The sequence below is a fragment of the Gopherus evgoodei genome, unplaced genomic scaffold (assembly GCF_007399415.2).
Source record: "Gopherus evgoodei ecotype Sinaloan lineage unplaced genomic scaffold, rGopEvg1_v1.p scaffold_35_arrow_ctg1, whole genome shotgun sequence".
NCBI lineage: Eukaryota > Metazoa > Chordata > Testudines > Testudinidae > Gopherus > Gopherus evgoodei.
In genome coordinates this window covers 4594203-4607857 of record NW_022060027.1, presented here as the reverse complement: position 1 = coordinate 4607857, position 13655 = coordinate 4594203, and the positions used below count along the sequence as shown (strand labels likewise).

The window sequence follows — 13655 nt, the reverse complement described above, 5'->3', positions numbered from 1 at the left end:
GCACAGAGAGCGACTGTGTGGAGCCTGAGGAAGCTTGAACGAACTGATCATCCCCAGGTACCAGGGCTGGAGAGCTGGGGGGCTGTAGGGTGGGGACGCCTGGGGTCCCCCACTGGGGGGGACTGATGGTGGATACAGAACTGCCATAGACCCCCTCAACCCTGCCCCCAACTCACCCCTGACCTCCAGTCCTTCCTCCTGAATGCACCCCATAACCTTCCCCCAAAGTCATGCCCTGACACCCCAAACCTTGCCCCCAACCCCACCCCGCAGCTCCTCCAAACCTTCCCCCCAAACTCACCCCTGATCCCTGGAACCTTCTCCCTGAACTCCCACCTGGCCTCCCAAAGCCTCCCATCACCCCAGCCCCCCCAAATCCTCCCTCCCAAAGCCACCCCACCCCCCCAAACCCTCCCCCAGTCACCCCGGACCCCGCAAATCCTCCCTCCCAAAGTCACCCCCAAATCATCCCCCCAAACTCCCCCTGACTGTTCCCCCCCAATCTGCTCCTGGCCCCCAAACCCTTTGCCGGTCATCCCTGATCCTCCCAAACTCCTCCCTGACCCCCCCAAGCCTGCCCCCCAAATTCACCCCTGAACCCGCCCCCCAACTCACACCCACCAGGCAGTGAGCCACAGGGTGCAGGGGGTGCAGGGAGCCAGCAGACGGTGCCCCCAGAGACCCGGGGGGCGGAGCAGCTGTATCTCTCCGCCCGGCTGAGCCCGTGATGCTTGGCGCAGGAGTGACAGGAGGGGCAGAGTGGAGGGAAGGGGGGCTGGCATAGGGCAGATCCCGGCACCTGGCTTCCCGCCCACTCGCATTGTTATTTGGAGACACAGAGAGACAAATGCAGGAGACAATGGCAGCCAGATCCCGAAATAGCTGTGACCTTTCAGCAGCTGCCAGCTCCCCCCCCAGCGCACCCCGAGCTCTGAGGCCGCTCCAAGGACAGCCCAGCCCCCCACCCTGATCCCAGGGTGCTGCCAGTGCCCCTCACTCCCAACCCGCAGCCCCTGCTAACCCAGCTCTGGGCCCCCCCGCAGCCCCTGCCAGCCCAGCCCTGGGCTCCCCCCAGCCCTGCCAGTGCCCCTCACTCCCAACCTGCAGCCCCCTGCTAGCCCAGCCCTCAAATCTTCCTCCACCGAAATTCCCCCACCACTGAAGTGCTGATCTGTGTCTATTTCTCTCCACCCCCAGGTGAACCCCATCAGCCAGCACCATGTCTGACGCAGAAGAGGTGGAGTATGAGGAGTAAGTGAATGTCCCCCTCTCCCCCCCCGAGCCAGCCAGTCCCTGTCCTGGGGCTGGATGAGAGCTTGCGCCCCTTAGAGTGGACAGGCCCCGCACCCCATTCCCTGCCCCCCCAAGCCAGCCAGTCCCTGTCCTGGGGCCGGATGAGAGCTAGCGCCCCTTAGAGTGGACAGGCCCCGCACCCCATTCCCTGCCCCCCCAAGCCAGCCAGTCCCTGCCCTGGGGCTGGATGAGACCCGGCGCTCCCTAGAGGGGAAAGGCCCCATGACCCCTCCATCCTCTCTAACCAACCAGTCTCCGCCCTGGGGCAGGTGGGATCCAGTGCTCCCTAGAGGGGAAAAGCCCTGGGCCCCATTCCCTGCCCCCCTGAGTCAGCCAGTCCCTGCCCCGGAACTGAATTAGGTTGGGCTGCCCCATGGATCTTACCCCTGGGAAGGCCGGGGGGTCCCCAGCACACAGCAGCCCTGGATGGGTCAGGACCCAGGTCAGGTGCTGGCTACAGTAATGTGCCACAAGCTTCTCTCTCTGTCTGTCTCTGTCTCTCTCTCTCCTCTTCTCCCCAGGGAGCAGCATGAAGGTACGTGACGCTTCCCCCATCCTGCCGCCACAATCCGTTAATCCCTGGTCGCTGTTAATTAGCCACTATTAATGCCTGGGGTCCTCCGCTGGCAGTGAGAGAGGAGAAGACCTCAGTGGGTCAGTCTGGGGCAGGAGTCATCTGAGCCAGTGGGGGAATGGGTGGCCAGGGAAGAAGCCCAGGCCCCCTCAGATGGGTCAGGTCAGGGGTTTCCCCAGGGCCACCCAGAGGCGGGGGCAGGTGGGGCAATTTGCCCCAGGCCCTGCAGGGGCCCCCATGAGAGTTTTTCGGGGCCCCTGGATCTGGGTCCTTCACTCGCTCTGGGGGCCCCGGAAAACTCTCGCGGGGCCCAGGTCCCCGGAGCTTCTTTCACTCCGGGTCTTTGGTGGCAATTTGGCAGCGAGGGGGGGTCCTTCCGCCCCCGGGACCCACCACTGAAGACCCCAGGCCCCCTGAATCCTCTGAGCGGCCCTGGATTGCCCTTCTCAGGCGCTTCACCCCTATTTGTTCTTAGGCCAACACGGATAATCGGGTCATGTTACAATGGACATACAGGGATTCGTCCCGCGATAGGAACCTCTTCTTACCTAACAGGGCAATAGGTGCAATCTAGTGCAGCTAATAACCCAGAAATAGCCAGGCGGGTTAGTAACTTCACCCTTGTGTAGCTGCGTTAACAGACAAATAATCAACGAGAGGTGGCGCAGAACTATTTCCAATGCTAAATGGTCAATCGTTTTCTTGGCCTGTTTAGATTTTAATATTCACGGACAATAACACCAAGTATAATCATGATGTAAATATTTTATTATTCAAATATTGAATGATAGCAGGTTATAATTACTATCACTGATGGTAGGTAATTTAATCGTTACCTATCTAACGTTTACTTAGCTAACGACAGGTGATTAATGATGATATAGAATCGTTAATGTAGCTATTATTTAAATATTGTACGATTCAAATATGTATTGATGGAGAGGTAATTAGTATCGATGATAAATGGTTGATAAGGTAATGATTCTACACAGATTTTAAGAGTCAAATATTTAATGGCAGATACTTAACAGTTATCAATAAGAAATGGTTGACAATTTATTATATACATATTTTAATATGTAAATGTCAGTAACTGGTGGCTAATAATGATACTTAATAATTGGCTAATCACTGATTTGCGTAGTTGATATTCAAATATTTAACAACAGATGGCTAATCAATACCAATGATTACTTTATATAGATATTTGATATTGAAATGTTTACTGATGGGTGTTTAATAATCAATTATAAACTCTTACTAATGTACTACATACAGACTTTAGTGCTTAACGACTGAAGGTTAATAATTATCAGCCATCAGAAATTATTAATAAATATCAGCTTTGTTCAGCCTGATCCTTTCCCTTAAAGGCTATTTCGTAGGGACATTATTAATCATCGCTCTATTTTTTGGCCATTTATTTGACCCACACCTTATGGCTGTCTCACTGCTATCTTGAGAAGTGCTGGGTTTAGGGGCATTATTATTAGAATCACCCTCCAACTCCCCTTTAATTTTTAAATTTCTGTCTGCAGACAAATATTGGTAGGGCCCGCCCTCTTAAAGGGAAAGTCACCATCCGACATGGACTCTGCAGATTTACCAGCCACTAAAACAGGATGGCAAAGTGGCTTCCCTATGCCCCACCCCCAACTCCCCTTTAATGTTTCAATTTCTGTCTGCAGACAAGTATTTGTAGGGCCGGCCTTCTTAAAGGGCAAGTCTGCTTGGCCAGGAATCCTCCTTCTTTCACAGACTTAGCTGCTCTTCTGAATGGAATCGGGGTGGGGTGGGGGGGCTTACGCCCCCGCCCCCGTTCCCCTTTAAATCATCACATTTGTGTCCAAAGTCAAATATGCTCTGAGTCTGGCCCCGGTGTGAGGGGGAGAGGGAAGGGGGTGGGGTGGGGTGATGGATGAAGGGGAAGGGGGAGGGAGGGAGGAAGGGTGGAGGGTCCCAGCTTTCCCACCCCCACATCTGTCTCTGACCATCTGTCTTTTCCCCCCCCAAGAGGAGGCGACCGCAGGGGAAGGGACGGAGCCACAGGCTTCCTGGCCGGGGCTATCACAGCCTCGGGGAGACCCTGCAAGGCCTGGTTCTGCCCCCCCACTGCCCCCCTCCCCCAAAAAACCCTTCCCCCTGTGACCGGCTGCCTGGATGGGCCGCACTGAGAAGTTGACCCTCAGGGCAGCCGACCCCCCCGCCATCCAAACTAGTGGTTTACAATCAGATTCACCAAGCCAGTAACAGACCAGCTTCTACAGCACGAGGCCGGTTACCCCGAAGCCGAACGCTGATCCAGTCAGCCCAGTCGAATACAGTGAGAAGTTATTCAAAACCCCATTTCACCCTGGGTGAGGTTCCTTCTAATCCCAAAGGATCAGACACAATGGCTCCCCGGTCAATGAATATTTCAGATCTTCCCCCACCTCCCGCCACCCAAACACCCACTCAGGGCCAGTCCTCCACCCCGAAATCTGAGACTTCTCAGGAAAAATAAGAGACAAGGTTCCCAAAGGGTGAACTGCGGGTTTCGAGGACAGATGAGGACCAGGGCGTTATTACATCACATATCCCATCTGGCAGATAAGATTTGCTCTCCAAGTCACTGGAAGCCAGCAACGGGGCATTAGGGGTCAGGAATGGGATGGATGCAGCGTCCACCAGCTAATTCGATCCCACCGGTAGCTTGCGGTAAATGGAGACACATTTTGCAGCTGCTCTTTGAGTCTCTAACAGTGCTGGCAAACGGGTTAAAGGCTTGAGGCTCCTCAACACAGCTCTGATACCTGTCTACCAGGAATGGCCTTGTTCACCGTGGCTGTGCCCTTTTGAAACATCCTTAAGGGTTGCTTTCAGGTCACCCAGCCTGATGATTTGTTTAATCTTCTGTTGCCTGGCGTTACGCCCCTCTCAACCTTCCCCCCAGACACCCCCACCCCCGACTCCTGCAATCTGCCCCTTGAGATGGGACCCTGGGAACACAGAGCCCAGCACTAACCCCTCACTCTCTTTCTTTCTCTCTCTCTGAAGAAGAGGAACAGGCTGAGCAGGCTGAGGAGGAGGAAGGTGAGACGGCTGCACACAGCTGCCCTTCCCTGTGCTGTGGGGACCCCCCTCTTTCCTCTAGGTCACCAGGAGCAGAGACCTCACAGCCCGGCTGGAATCAGGAAGAAGCAAATTGATGGGAGTGGGGGCTAGGGGTAGAATGGGGCGGGGGTGGCGGCTGGGAGCCAGGACTCCTGGGTTCTCTCCCTGGCTCTGGAAGGGAAATGGGAACTAGTGGGTAGAGCAGGGGGGACTAGGGGCCAGGACTCCTGGGTTCTGTTCCCATAACATTTGTTCTCTCATCCATGTTAGGTTTCTCTTCACAGGCTTCCTCCTTTCTGGTTTGTCAGCTGAAGGGTTTTTCTTCACCTGGGGGCGGGGCAGCCATGGGGACATCAGCCAGGGTCGGGGCAGCACGGAGGATGCCTGTGTAAGACTCAGGCATGTACCTGATCTAGGACACCCTCACATTGCCCTTCCCCCCTTCCCCCACTGCATCACTTCAGGGCGCTTCACCCACAGCGACCCACTGCATCTCTGTCCCCCCCCCACTGCATCACTGCAGGGTCTTTCTCCCTTCATCCCCCACCATTCTGTCACTGGAGGGCCCTTCCCCCACAGCCCCCCCTACTGCATCACTGCCCCCACTGCATCACTGCAGGGTCCTTCTCCCTGCACCCCCTACTGAATCACTGCAATTCCCTCCCCCATTGCATCACTGCAGAGCCTTCCCCCCCCAGCCACCCACTGCATCTCTGTCCCCCCCACTGCATCACTGCCCCCACTGCATCACTGTCGGGTCTTTCTCCCGTCACACCCCTTGTGTCACTGCAGGGCCCTTCCCCTACTGCATCACTCCCCCCCACTGCATCACTGCCCCCGACCGCATCACTGTAGGGTCCTTCTCCACTCACCCCCCACTGCATCACTGCAGGGTCCTTTTCCCCTCACCCCCACTGCATCACTGCAGGGCCCTTCCCCCACAGTGACCCACTGCATCTCTGTCTCCACCCCCTGCATCACTGCCCCCCCCCGCATCACTGCAGGGTCCTTCTCCCATCACTGCAGGGCACTTCCCCCACATCCATCCACTGCATCACTGCCCTCCCCACTGCATCACTGCCGGGTCCTTCTCCCCTCACCCCCCTAACTGCATCATTCCAGGGCCCTTCACTCCCCCCTCACTGCATCACTACAGGGCCCTTTCCCCACAGCCCCTCACTGCATCACTGACTCCCACTGGAGGATCCTTCTCCCTGCACCCCCCCACTGCACCATTTTCCCTCTCCTCTCATATCCCAGCCCCCTCCGCACGTGTTGGGGGGGCACATTGTGATCTCACCAGGGTGAGAGAGGGAGATGGGCAGAGACATTGGAAGGGGGGGCAGAGGGGGCAGTTCCCCCCCACTAACGAGTAACCGGATTTAACGGGCCCCCACCTGAGCTCCCTTGGTTTAACTGCCTCTCCGTTTCTCTCCTGTGCTCACTCCCCCCACCCTAATCTCTCCTCTCCCCTCCCCCAATTTTCCCTCCCGTTCCCCTCCCCCATACCTGTCCTTAACCCCCCACCCCATGGCTGTGTGCAGTGTCTGAGGAACCCCAGCCGGCCGCAGAGCCAGGTATTTTCCTGCTTCGCTTCCTTCTTGGAGAAATACCCCTGAGGTGGGGGCTCCCATGGGGCGCCACCCTGCCCCACCCCGCCGAGGGTGGGGAATGGGCAGAGCTGGGCTGGGCCCCCCAGACCTCCCCAAGGTTAATTCACCTCCCCAGGACCTGGGCCTCTCAGGCATCGCGCCCTCCCCCCCATCTGTCCGTCTGCACTGTCCAGTCCCCAGAAGGGGCACTTACAGATGGATTGACATGGGGGGTGGCTGGACAGACACAGGGGTGGCTGGATGGGGGTGTAGCTAGGGATGGATAGAGGGGGTTGGATGGATGGGTACTGGTCTGGGGTGGATAGAAGGGGTTGGATGGATGGGGTGGATAGAGGGGGGGTGGATGGATGGGGTGTAGCTGGGCGTGGATAGAGGGGGTGGGTGGATGGGGGAGAATGGGGTGGGGGTGGATAGAGAGAGGTGGCTGGAGGGGGTGTAGCTGGGCATGGATAGAGGGGGTGGATGGATGGGTACTGGTCTGGGGTGGATAGAGGAGGTAGCTGGATGACGGTGGCTGGAGGTAGATAGAGGGGGGTGGCTGGATGGGTACTGGCCCGGTGTGGATAGAGGGGGATGGATGGGGTGTAGCTGGGCATGGATAGAGGGGGTGGATGGATGGGTACTGGTCTGGGGTGGATAGAGGAGGTAGCTGGATGGCGGTGGCTGGAGGTAGATAGAGGGGGGTGGCTAGATGGGTACTGGCCCGGTGTGGATAGAGGGGGATGGATGGGGTGTAGTTGGGCGTGGATAGGGGTGGGGGGGATGGATGGGTACTGGCCTGGGGTGGATAGAGGGGGTAGCTGGATGGCGGTGGCTGGAGGTGGATAGAGGGGGGTGGCTGGATGGGTACTGGCCTGGTGTGGATAGAGGGGGTTGGATGGATGGGGTGGATAGAGGGGGGGTGGATGGGGGAGACTGGGGTGGGGGTGGATAGAGGGAGGTGGCTGGATGGGGTGTTGCTGGGCATGGATAGAGGGGGGTGGATGGATGGGTACTGGCCTGGTGTGGATAGAGGGGGTTGGATAGATGGGGGTAACTGGGGTGGGGGTGGATAGAGGGAGGTGGCTGGATGGGGTGTAGCTGGGCGTGGATAGAGGGGGGTGAATAGATGGGTACTGGTCTGGGGTGGATCGAGGGGGTAGCTGGATGGGGGTGGCTGGAGGTGGATAGACGGGGATGGCTGGATGGGTACTGGCCTGGTGTGGATAGAGGGGGTTGGATGGATGGGGTGGCTGGGATGGGGGTGGATAGAGGGGGGGGTGGATGCATGGGGTGGCTGGGATGGGGGGGATAGAAATTGCTGGTTATTGGCATGGGGGAGGGCGCCACCTAGAGGCCAGAGATCCCTGCACCCCAGTGACTGACACTTCCACCCTCCCACTCTAGCCTGGTCCCTGGGTCCCTGGCACGCCCCCCCCCCCCAGCTCTGCCCAGGGCACCCCTCCCCTGTATGTTTCTCTCTATATCTCAGCCTGGGCACTGGGGCGGGTGGTAAATCCCTCCTGGGCCGGGCTGGGCTGGGATATAGACGTGGGCTCCTGCAAACCCAGGGTGCGTGGCTGGCCGGCGCGGGTCCCGATACATGGGCGGTGGGGCACGTGCCCCCCATGTATCCGTGCTGAGTCCAGGGTGCAGCCTGGGGGTGGGCGGGAAGAACGTATCTATACACCCAGCGGCTGTATGGGATACAGTTCGGTTCCCGGGTGCATGGCCGTGACCCAAATATACATTCAAGGGGCTCTGTTGTCACGGGGGATGGTCTGAGCTCAGCTTCCTCAGGGTCAATCTGGAGTCACTCCTGTTTGCAGTGGGGTCAGAGCTGGAATCTGAGCTCAGCTTCCCCAGGGTCAATCCGGAGTCACTCCTGTTTGCAGTGGGATCAGAGCTGGAATCTGAGCTCAGCTTCCCCAGGGTCAATCCGGGGTCACTCCTGTTCCCAATAGGGTCAGAGCTGGAATCTGAGCTCAGCTTCCCCAGCGTCAATCTGGAGTCACTCCTGTTCCCAATGGGGTCAGAGCTGGAATCTGAGCTCAGCTTCCCGAGGGTCAATCTGGAGTCACTCCAGTTCCCAATGGAGTCAAAACTGGAATCTGAGCCCAGCTTCCCCAGGGTCAATCCGGGGTCACTCCTGTTCCCAATGGGGTCAGAGCTAGAATCTGAGCTCAGCTTCCCCAGGGTCAATCCAGAGTCACTCCTGTTTGCAGTGGGGTCAGAGCTGGAATCTGAGTCCAGCTTCCCCAGAGTCAATCCGGGGTCACTCCTGTTCCCAATGAGGTCAGGACTAGATTTGGATCTCAGTCCTGTCCCCCACCCCAGAATCCAGAGTCACTCCTGTTCACAATGGGGTCAGGGCTGGATTCTGATCTTAGCTCCCCCCAGGTCCATCCAGAGACACCCCTGACTGCACTGGGGAGGAAGGGGCTGGAAGGGGAGCTGCTGGGGTGGGGGGCTGAATGTATATGAGCCTCTATCCGTAGAGAGACACGGCAGCCGCTGAGTTCGCTTGCCTCTAAAACTACTCACAAGAGACACGGTCTGGTCTCCTGGGGTGGGGGAACCACCCCCACTGCTGGCTCCTTCCTGGGGCCCCATCCTCCTCACCCCCCTTCTCTAACCCTTTACTTGGTCCATTGGAAGGACATTTTTGCTCGTCCCCCTGGCTTCCTCCAGCATCATCCTCCCCCAAACCCTTCTCCGCGGCTAACGTTATGACACTCCCCTTGGATCTCTGGTGCCGCTCCCTGCACCCCACTTTGCAGCCCCCCACTCCTCATGGATTTTCTTCTCTTCTTCAGGGATACATTTTTTTCCTCCCTTTTTTTCCCCTCCTTTTTTTTTATTCAACAGCCAGGACTCTCTCCTCCTCGTTGGGGGGGGCGGGCATCTGTCCGTGGATCCCCCCACATCAATTCTCACCTCCCCCTTATGAAGGTACCCTGACATCTGAACTGGAGACAGGGGGAGCATATCAGGGGCTTTCTTGCTAAGAGGTTTTTGGGGTGTTGTCCCCCCCGATTCCCACAGTTCCCCCCCCCCACATAAACTGTTTCCCGATCTCTCTTTCTAATAACAATGTTTCTCTTGTTCTTTTCACAGAAGAGGAACGTCCCAAACCCAGGTAACTCCGGTATCCATGAGAAGGGGGGTAAGATGGGGGATCCCCCACTTCCACCCACAAGTCAGAGCAGGGAACCCCACAACCTGGGCAGTAGCGCTGTCCCAATGCACTGAGCAACTCAGCCCCCGGGCCCCACCCCAGAGGGGCCGCGTCCCAGCCCTGGGTGAGGGGTCCCTGTGCGCCCAGCCCCCGTGCCCCACCCCAGAGGGGCCGCCTCCCAGCCCTGGGTGAGGGGTCCCCGCTTGCGAAGGCCCCGCCCCAGAGGGGCTGCGTCCCAGCCCCAGGCGAGGGGTCCCCGCGCGCCCAGCCCCCGTGCCCCACCCCAGAGGGGCCGCATCCCAGCACCGGGCGAGGGATCCCTGCGTGCCCAGCCCCCGTGCCCCGCCCCAGAGGGGCCGTGTCCAAGCACCAGGCAAGGGGTCCCCGTGTGCCCAGTCCCCATGTCCTGCCCCAGAGGGGCTGAGTCCCAGCGCTGGGCGAGGGGTCCCCGTGTGCCCAGCCCCCTTGCCCCGCCCCAGAGGGGCCGCCTCCCAGCCCTGGGTGAGGGGTCCCCGCTTGCCCAGCCCCCGTGCCCTGCCCCAGAGTGGCTGAGTCCCAGCCCCGCGCGAGGGGTCCCCGCGTGCACAGCCCCCCCGCCCCGCCCCAGAGGGGCCGCGTCTCAGCATCGAGCGAGGGATCCCTGCGTGCCCAGCCCCCGTGCCCCACCCCAGAGGGGCCATGTCCCAGCACCAGGCAAGGGGTCCCCGTGTGCCCAGCCCCCGTGCCCCATCCAAGAGGAGCCGTGTCCCAGCCCCGGGAAGGATCTGAACTTGTAACAGTCAAGCGTAAATACCTTTCCTCTTTGTTGTGTTTCTTATCCCTCCTCCCCGCCCTCCGCAGCAGGCCGCTAGTTCCCCAGCTGGCTCCCCCGAAGATCCCCGATGGGGAGAGAGTGGACTTTGATGTGAGTATCGTAAGAAAGATCCTGCTGGGCTGCAGCGGGTGGGGGGCTCAGCAGGGGGCGCTGGACTGTGGGGAGCAGGGTGGGGGCTCAGCAGGGGGCGCTGGGCTGCAGGGGACGGGGCGGGAGGCTCAGCAGAGGGCGCTATGTTGTGGGGAGCAGGGTGGGGGCTCAGCAGGGGATGCTGGGCTGCAGGGAGCAGGGTGCGGGGCTCAGCAGGGGGTGCTGGGCTGCAGGGAGCAGGGTGGGGGGCTCAGCAGAGGACACTGGGCTGTGGGGAGCAGGGTGGGGGCTCAGCAAGGGGCGCTGGGCTGTGGGGAGCAGGGTGGGGGCTCAGCAAGGGGCATTGGGCTGTGAGGGACCAGGCGCTCAGCAGGGGGTGCTATGTTGCAGGGACCAGGCGCTCAGCAGGGGTAGCTCCCCCCACGTGGGGTGCCGCCCAGGTCACACACTTTCTCTGCCCCCCAGGACATTCACCGCAAGCGCATGGAGAAGGACCTGCTGGAGCTGCAGACGCTCATCGATGTGCACTTCGAGCAGAGGAAGAAGGAGGAGGAGGAGCTCGTCGGCTTGATGGAGAGAATTGTGGGTCCTGGGGCGCACGGGGGGGGATTTGTGGGTACATAGGGCAGGGGATTGTGGGTGGGGTGAGGGGGTGTGCTAGCAGATTATGGGTATGGGGGGGCAGGGCAGGGAATTGTAGGTACCGGGGAGGGGGTGTGCCAGGTGGATTGTGGGTGTGGGGGGCAGGGAACAGATCGTGGGTTCCAGGGAAGAGGTGGGGCCGGCCGGGAGGGTTGCAGATGACCAGCCGTGCCCTGACCTGTCCCCGGGCCCCTGGCAGGAGCGCCGCCGAGCGGAACGGAACGAGCAGGTGCGGGTCCGGACCGAGAAGGAGCGTGAACGCCAGGCCAAGCTAGCGGTGAGTTTCCCCACGTCCCCCCACCCTGGGCTGGGGGGGGGGTCATCCCCTCCAGTCTCTACCCGCCCAGCCGCATGGCTGACAGCTCTGCTCCCCCCTGCACATGCAGGAAGAGAAGCTGCGCAAGGAGGAGGAGGAGGCCAAGAAACGGGCCGAAGACGATGCCAAGAAGAAGAAGGTTCTGTCCAACATGCCGCATTTCGGGGGCTATCTGGTCAAGGTGAGGTGGAGGCAGGGAGGGGGTGGGGGAGAGAGAGGTTGGACAGGGACACTGGCTGGGGAGGCGCTGTGCTGCAGGTATTGGGGTGTGGACTCAGGGCTGGCCCCCTTGCTGCCGTCCGGGAAGTGGTCTGAAAATCACCAGCTGCCCTGCCCAGAGGCAGCCGCATCTCAGCGCCGGGCGAGGGGTCCCGCTATAACCAGCCCCCTGAGCCCCACCCCGGAGGGAGCCTGTGTTGACGTGACCCCCGTGCCCTGTTTGCCAGGCCGAGCAGAAGCGGGGCAAGCGGCAGACGGGGCGGGAGATGAAGAACCGGATCTTGGCCGAGCGGCGGAAGCCCCTAAACATCGATAGCATGCGGGAGGATGAGCTGAGGTACAGGGTGGGGGGGGGGCACTCAGGGGGACTTCATTTCCCATGATGCTCTGTGCTTGGCTCCCATTTCCCATGATCACTTGGGGTTAGCAACCATGGCTACCCCTTGGCCATCTATGGTCCCATTTTCCATGATGCTCTGCACTTGGTTCTCATTTCCCATAATCCCTTGAGTTTAACAACCCGATCCACTACTGTGGTCATCTGTGCCCATTTCCCTGGATGCTCTGCTCTTTGTTCCCATTTCCCATGATCCCCTGGGGTTAGCAACCATTGCTACCTTGGGTGTCTATGCCCTCCTTTCCCGTGATGCTCTGCGCTTTGTTCCCATGAGCCCCTGGGGCTAGCGAGCACTGCTCCCTCGTGTGGCGCATGCCTCCCGTTTCCCGGGGCGCTCTGGGTGTGAGCACCCCGGGTGGGCATGCTGGGTGGGGGGCTGGATAGCAGCCTCCGATCCTGACAGCACCTCCTTCTGGCCCCACAGGGCGAAGGCCAAGGAGCTGCACGACTGGATCCACCAGCTGGAGTCGGAGAAGTTTGACCTCATGGAGAAACTCAAGCGCCAGAAATACGAGGTGAGAGAAGGGGGCAGGGGAGCCTTTCCCCTCTAGGGGGCGCCGGCTCCCATACAACCCCAGGGTGGGGCATTGGCTGGCTGCGGGGGGGGGACGGGACTGGGGCTGACTCAGCTGGGTAGTAACTGGCTCTTCCACCCCTTTGCAGATTAACATCCTTTACAACAGCATCAGCCATGCCCAGAAATTGTGAGTAGCCTCCGCTGTATCCATCTCCCCTGCTTGGGATGGGGGTTGGGGTCCTGGACCAGAGACCAACCCCCCCCAAATCCTTCTCCCCCGGGGGGGGCAGCACTGGGCCATGGGGGAGGGGCGGGAGGAATGCTGAGCCCAGCTGGCCTGGTGGGGTGAGGCCTCGGCTGGGCCCGGGGGGGGGGGACACTGTGGGGTGAGGGCGCGAATCTGGGGGGCTGCTGACACCTTTTCTCACCCGCCCCCCTCTTCTCTCCGCAGCAAGAAGGGGGCCCCCAAGGGCCGCCTGGGCGGCCGCTGGAAGTGAGCCCGGAGACGGAGCAGCCTCGGCCCCCCCCCGCGGATACCCCCCCGGCCCACACTGCCCATCAGCGGGGCGGGGGGAGCCCCTCCCGCCGCCCCAGGCAATAAACCGGCCTCCCGCCCGCACAAACGCCGCCTCCGTGTGTTTTTTTTTGGGGGGGGGGGCGAAGGGGGCTGGAGAATAACCCGCCCCCCGCGGCAACCCACGTGCTGTGAGTCCCGCCCACTCGGGTGTGGCCAAAGGGGGGCGGGGCCCGCCCGGGGCCCGCCCCCCTAGGGAATCGATGCCGGCGGCGGGGGGGAGGGGGGAAGAGTGTCCTGGGCAGGCCCCGCCCCGGGCTGAACAGACTCAATTTCCCATGATCCCCTACGGAAACCGGCGAGGGGGCGGGGCCGGGCGGAAGCCGGCGAGGGGGCGGGGCCAGGGCCGGACGGAA

At 60.5% G+C, this 13655-nt stretch overlaps 1 protein-coding gene across 4 annotated transcripts; it reads left to right on the top strand.

The window, feature by feature from the left end:
* Window positions 1-13346, top strand: TNNT1 (troponin T1, slow skeletal type). Of its 4 annotated transcripts, none has more exons than XM_030544946.1 (14): window positions 1-57; window positions 1198-1251; window positions 1815-1828; window positions 4904-4939; window positions 6505-6537; window positions 9670-9691; window positions 10574-10634; window positions 11100-11216; window positions 11476-11553; window positions 11663-11773; window positions 12039-12148; window positions 12633-12723; window positions 12872-12912; window positions 13177-13346. In XM_030544946.1, exons 2-14 carry the CDS (start codon window positions 1220-1222, stop codon window positions 13220-13222), a joined length of 792 nt encoding a protein of 263 aa, XP_030400806.1. In that variant the 5' UTR covers window positions 1-57; window positions 1198-1219; the 3' UTR covers window positions 13223-13346. The 4 variants fall into 4 exon arrangements, with proteins under 4 accessions (XP_030400806.1, XP_030400805.1, XP_030400808.1 ...); XM_030544945.1 differs by having other exon boundaries at window positions 10571-10634; XM_030544948.1 differs by lacking the exon at window positions 6505-6537.
* The last annotated feature ends 309 nt before the right edge of the window (window positions 13347-13655 follow it).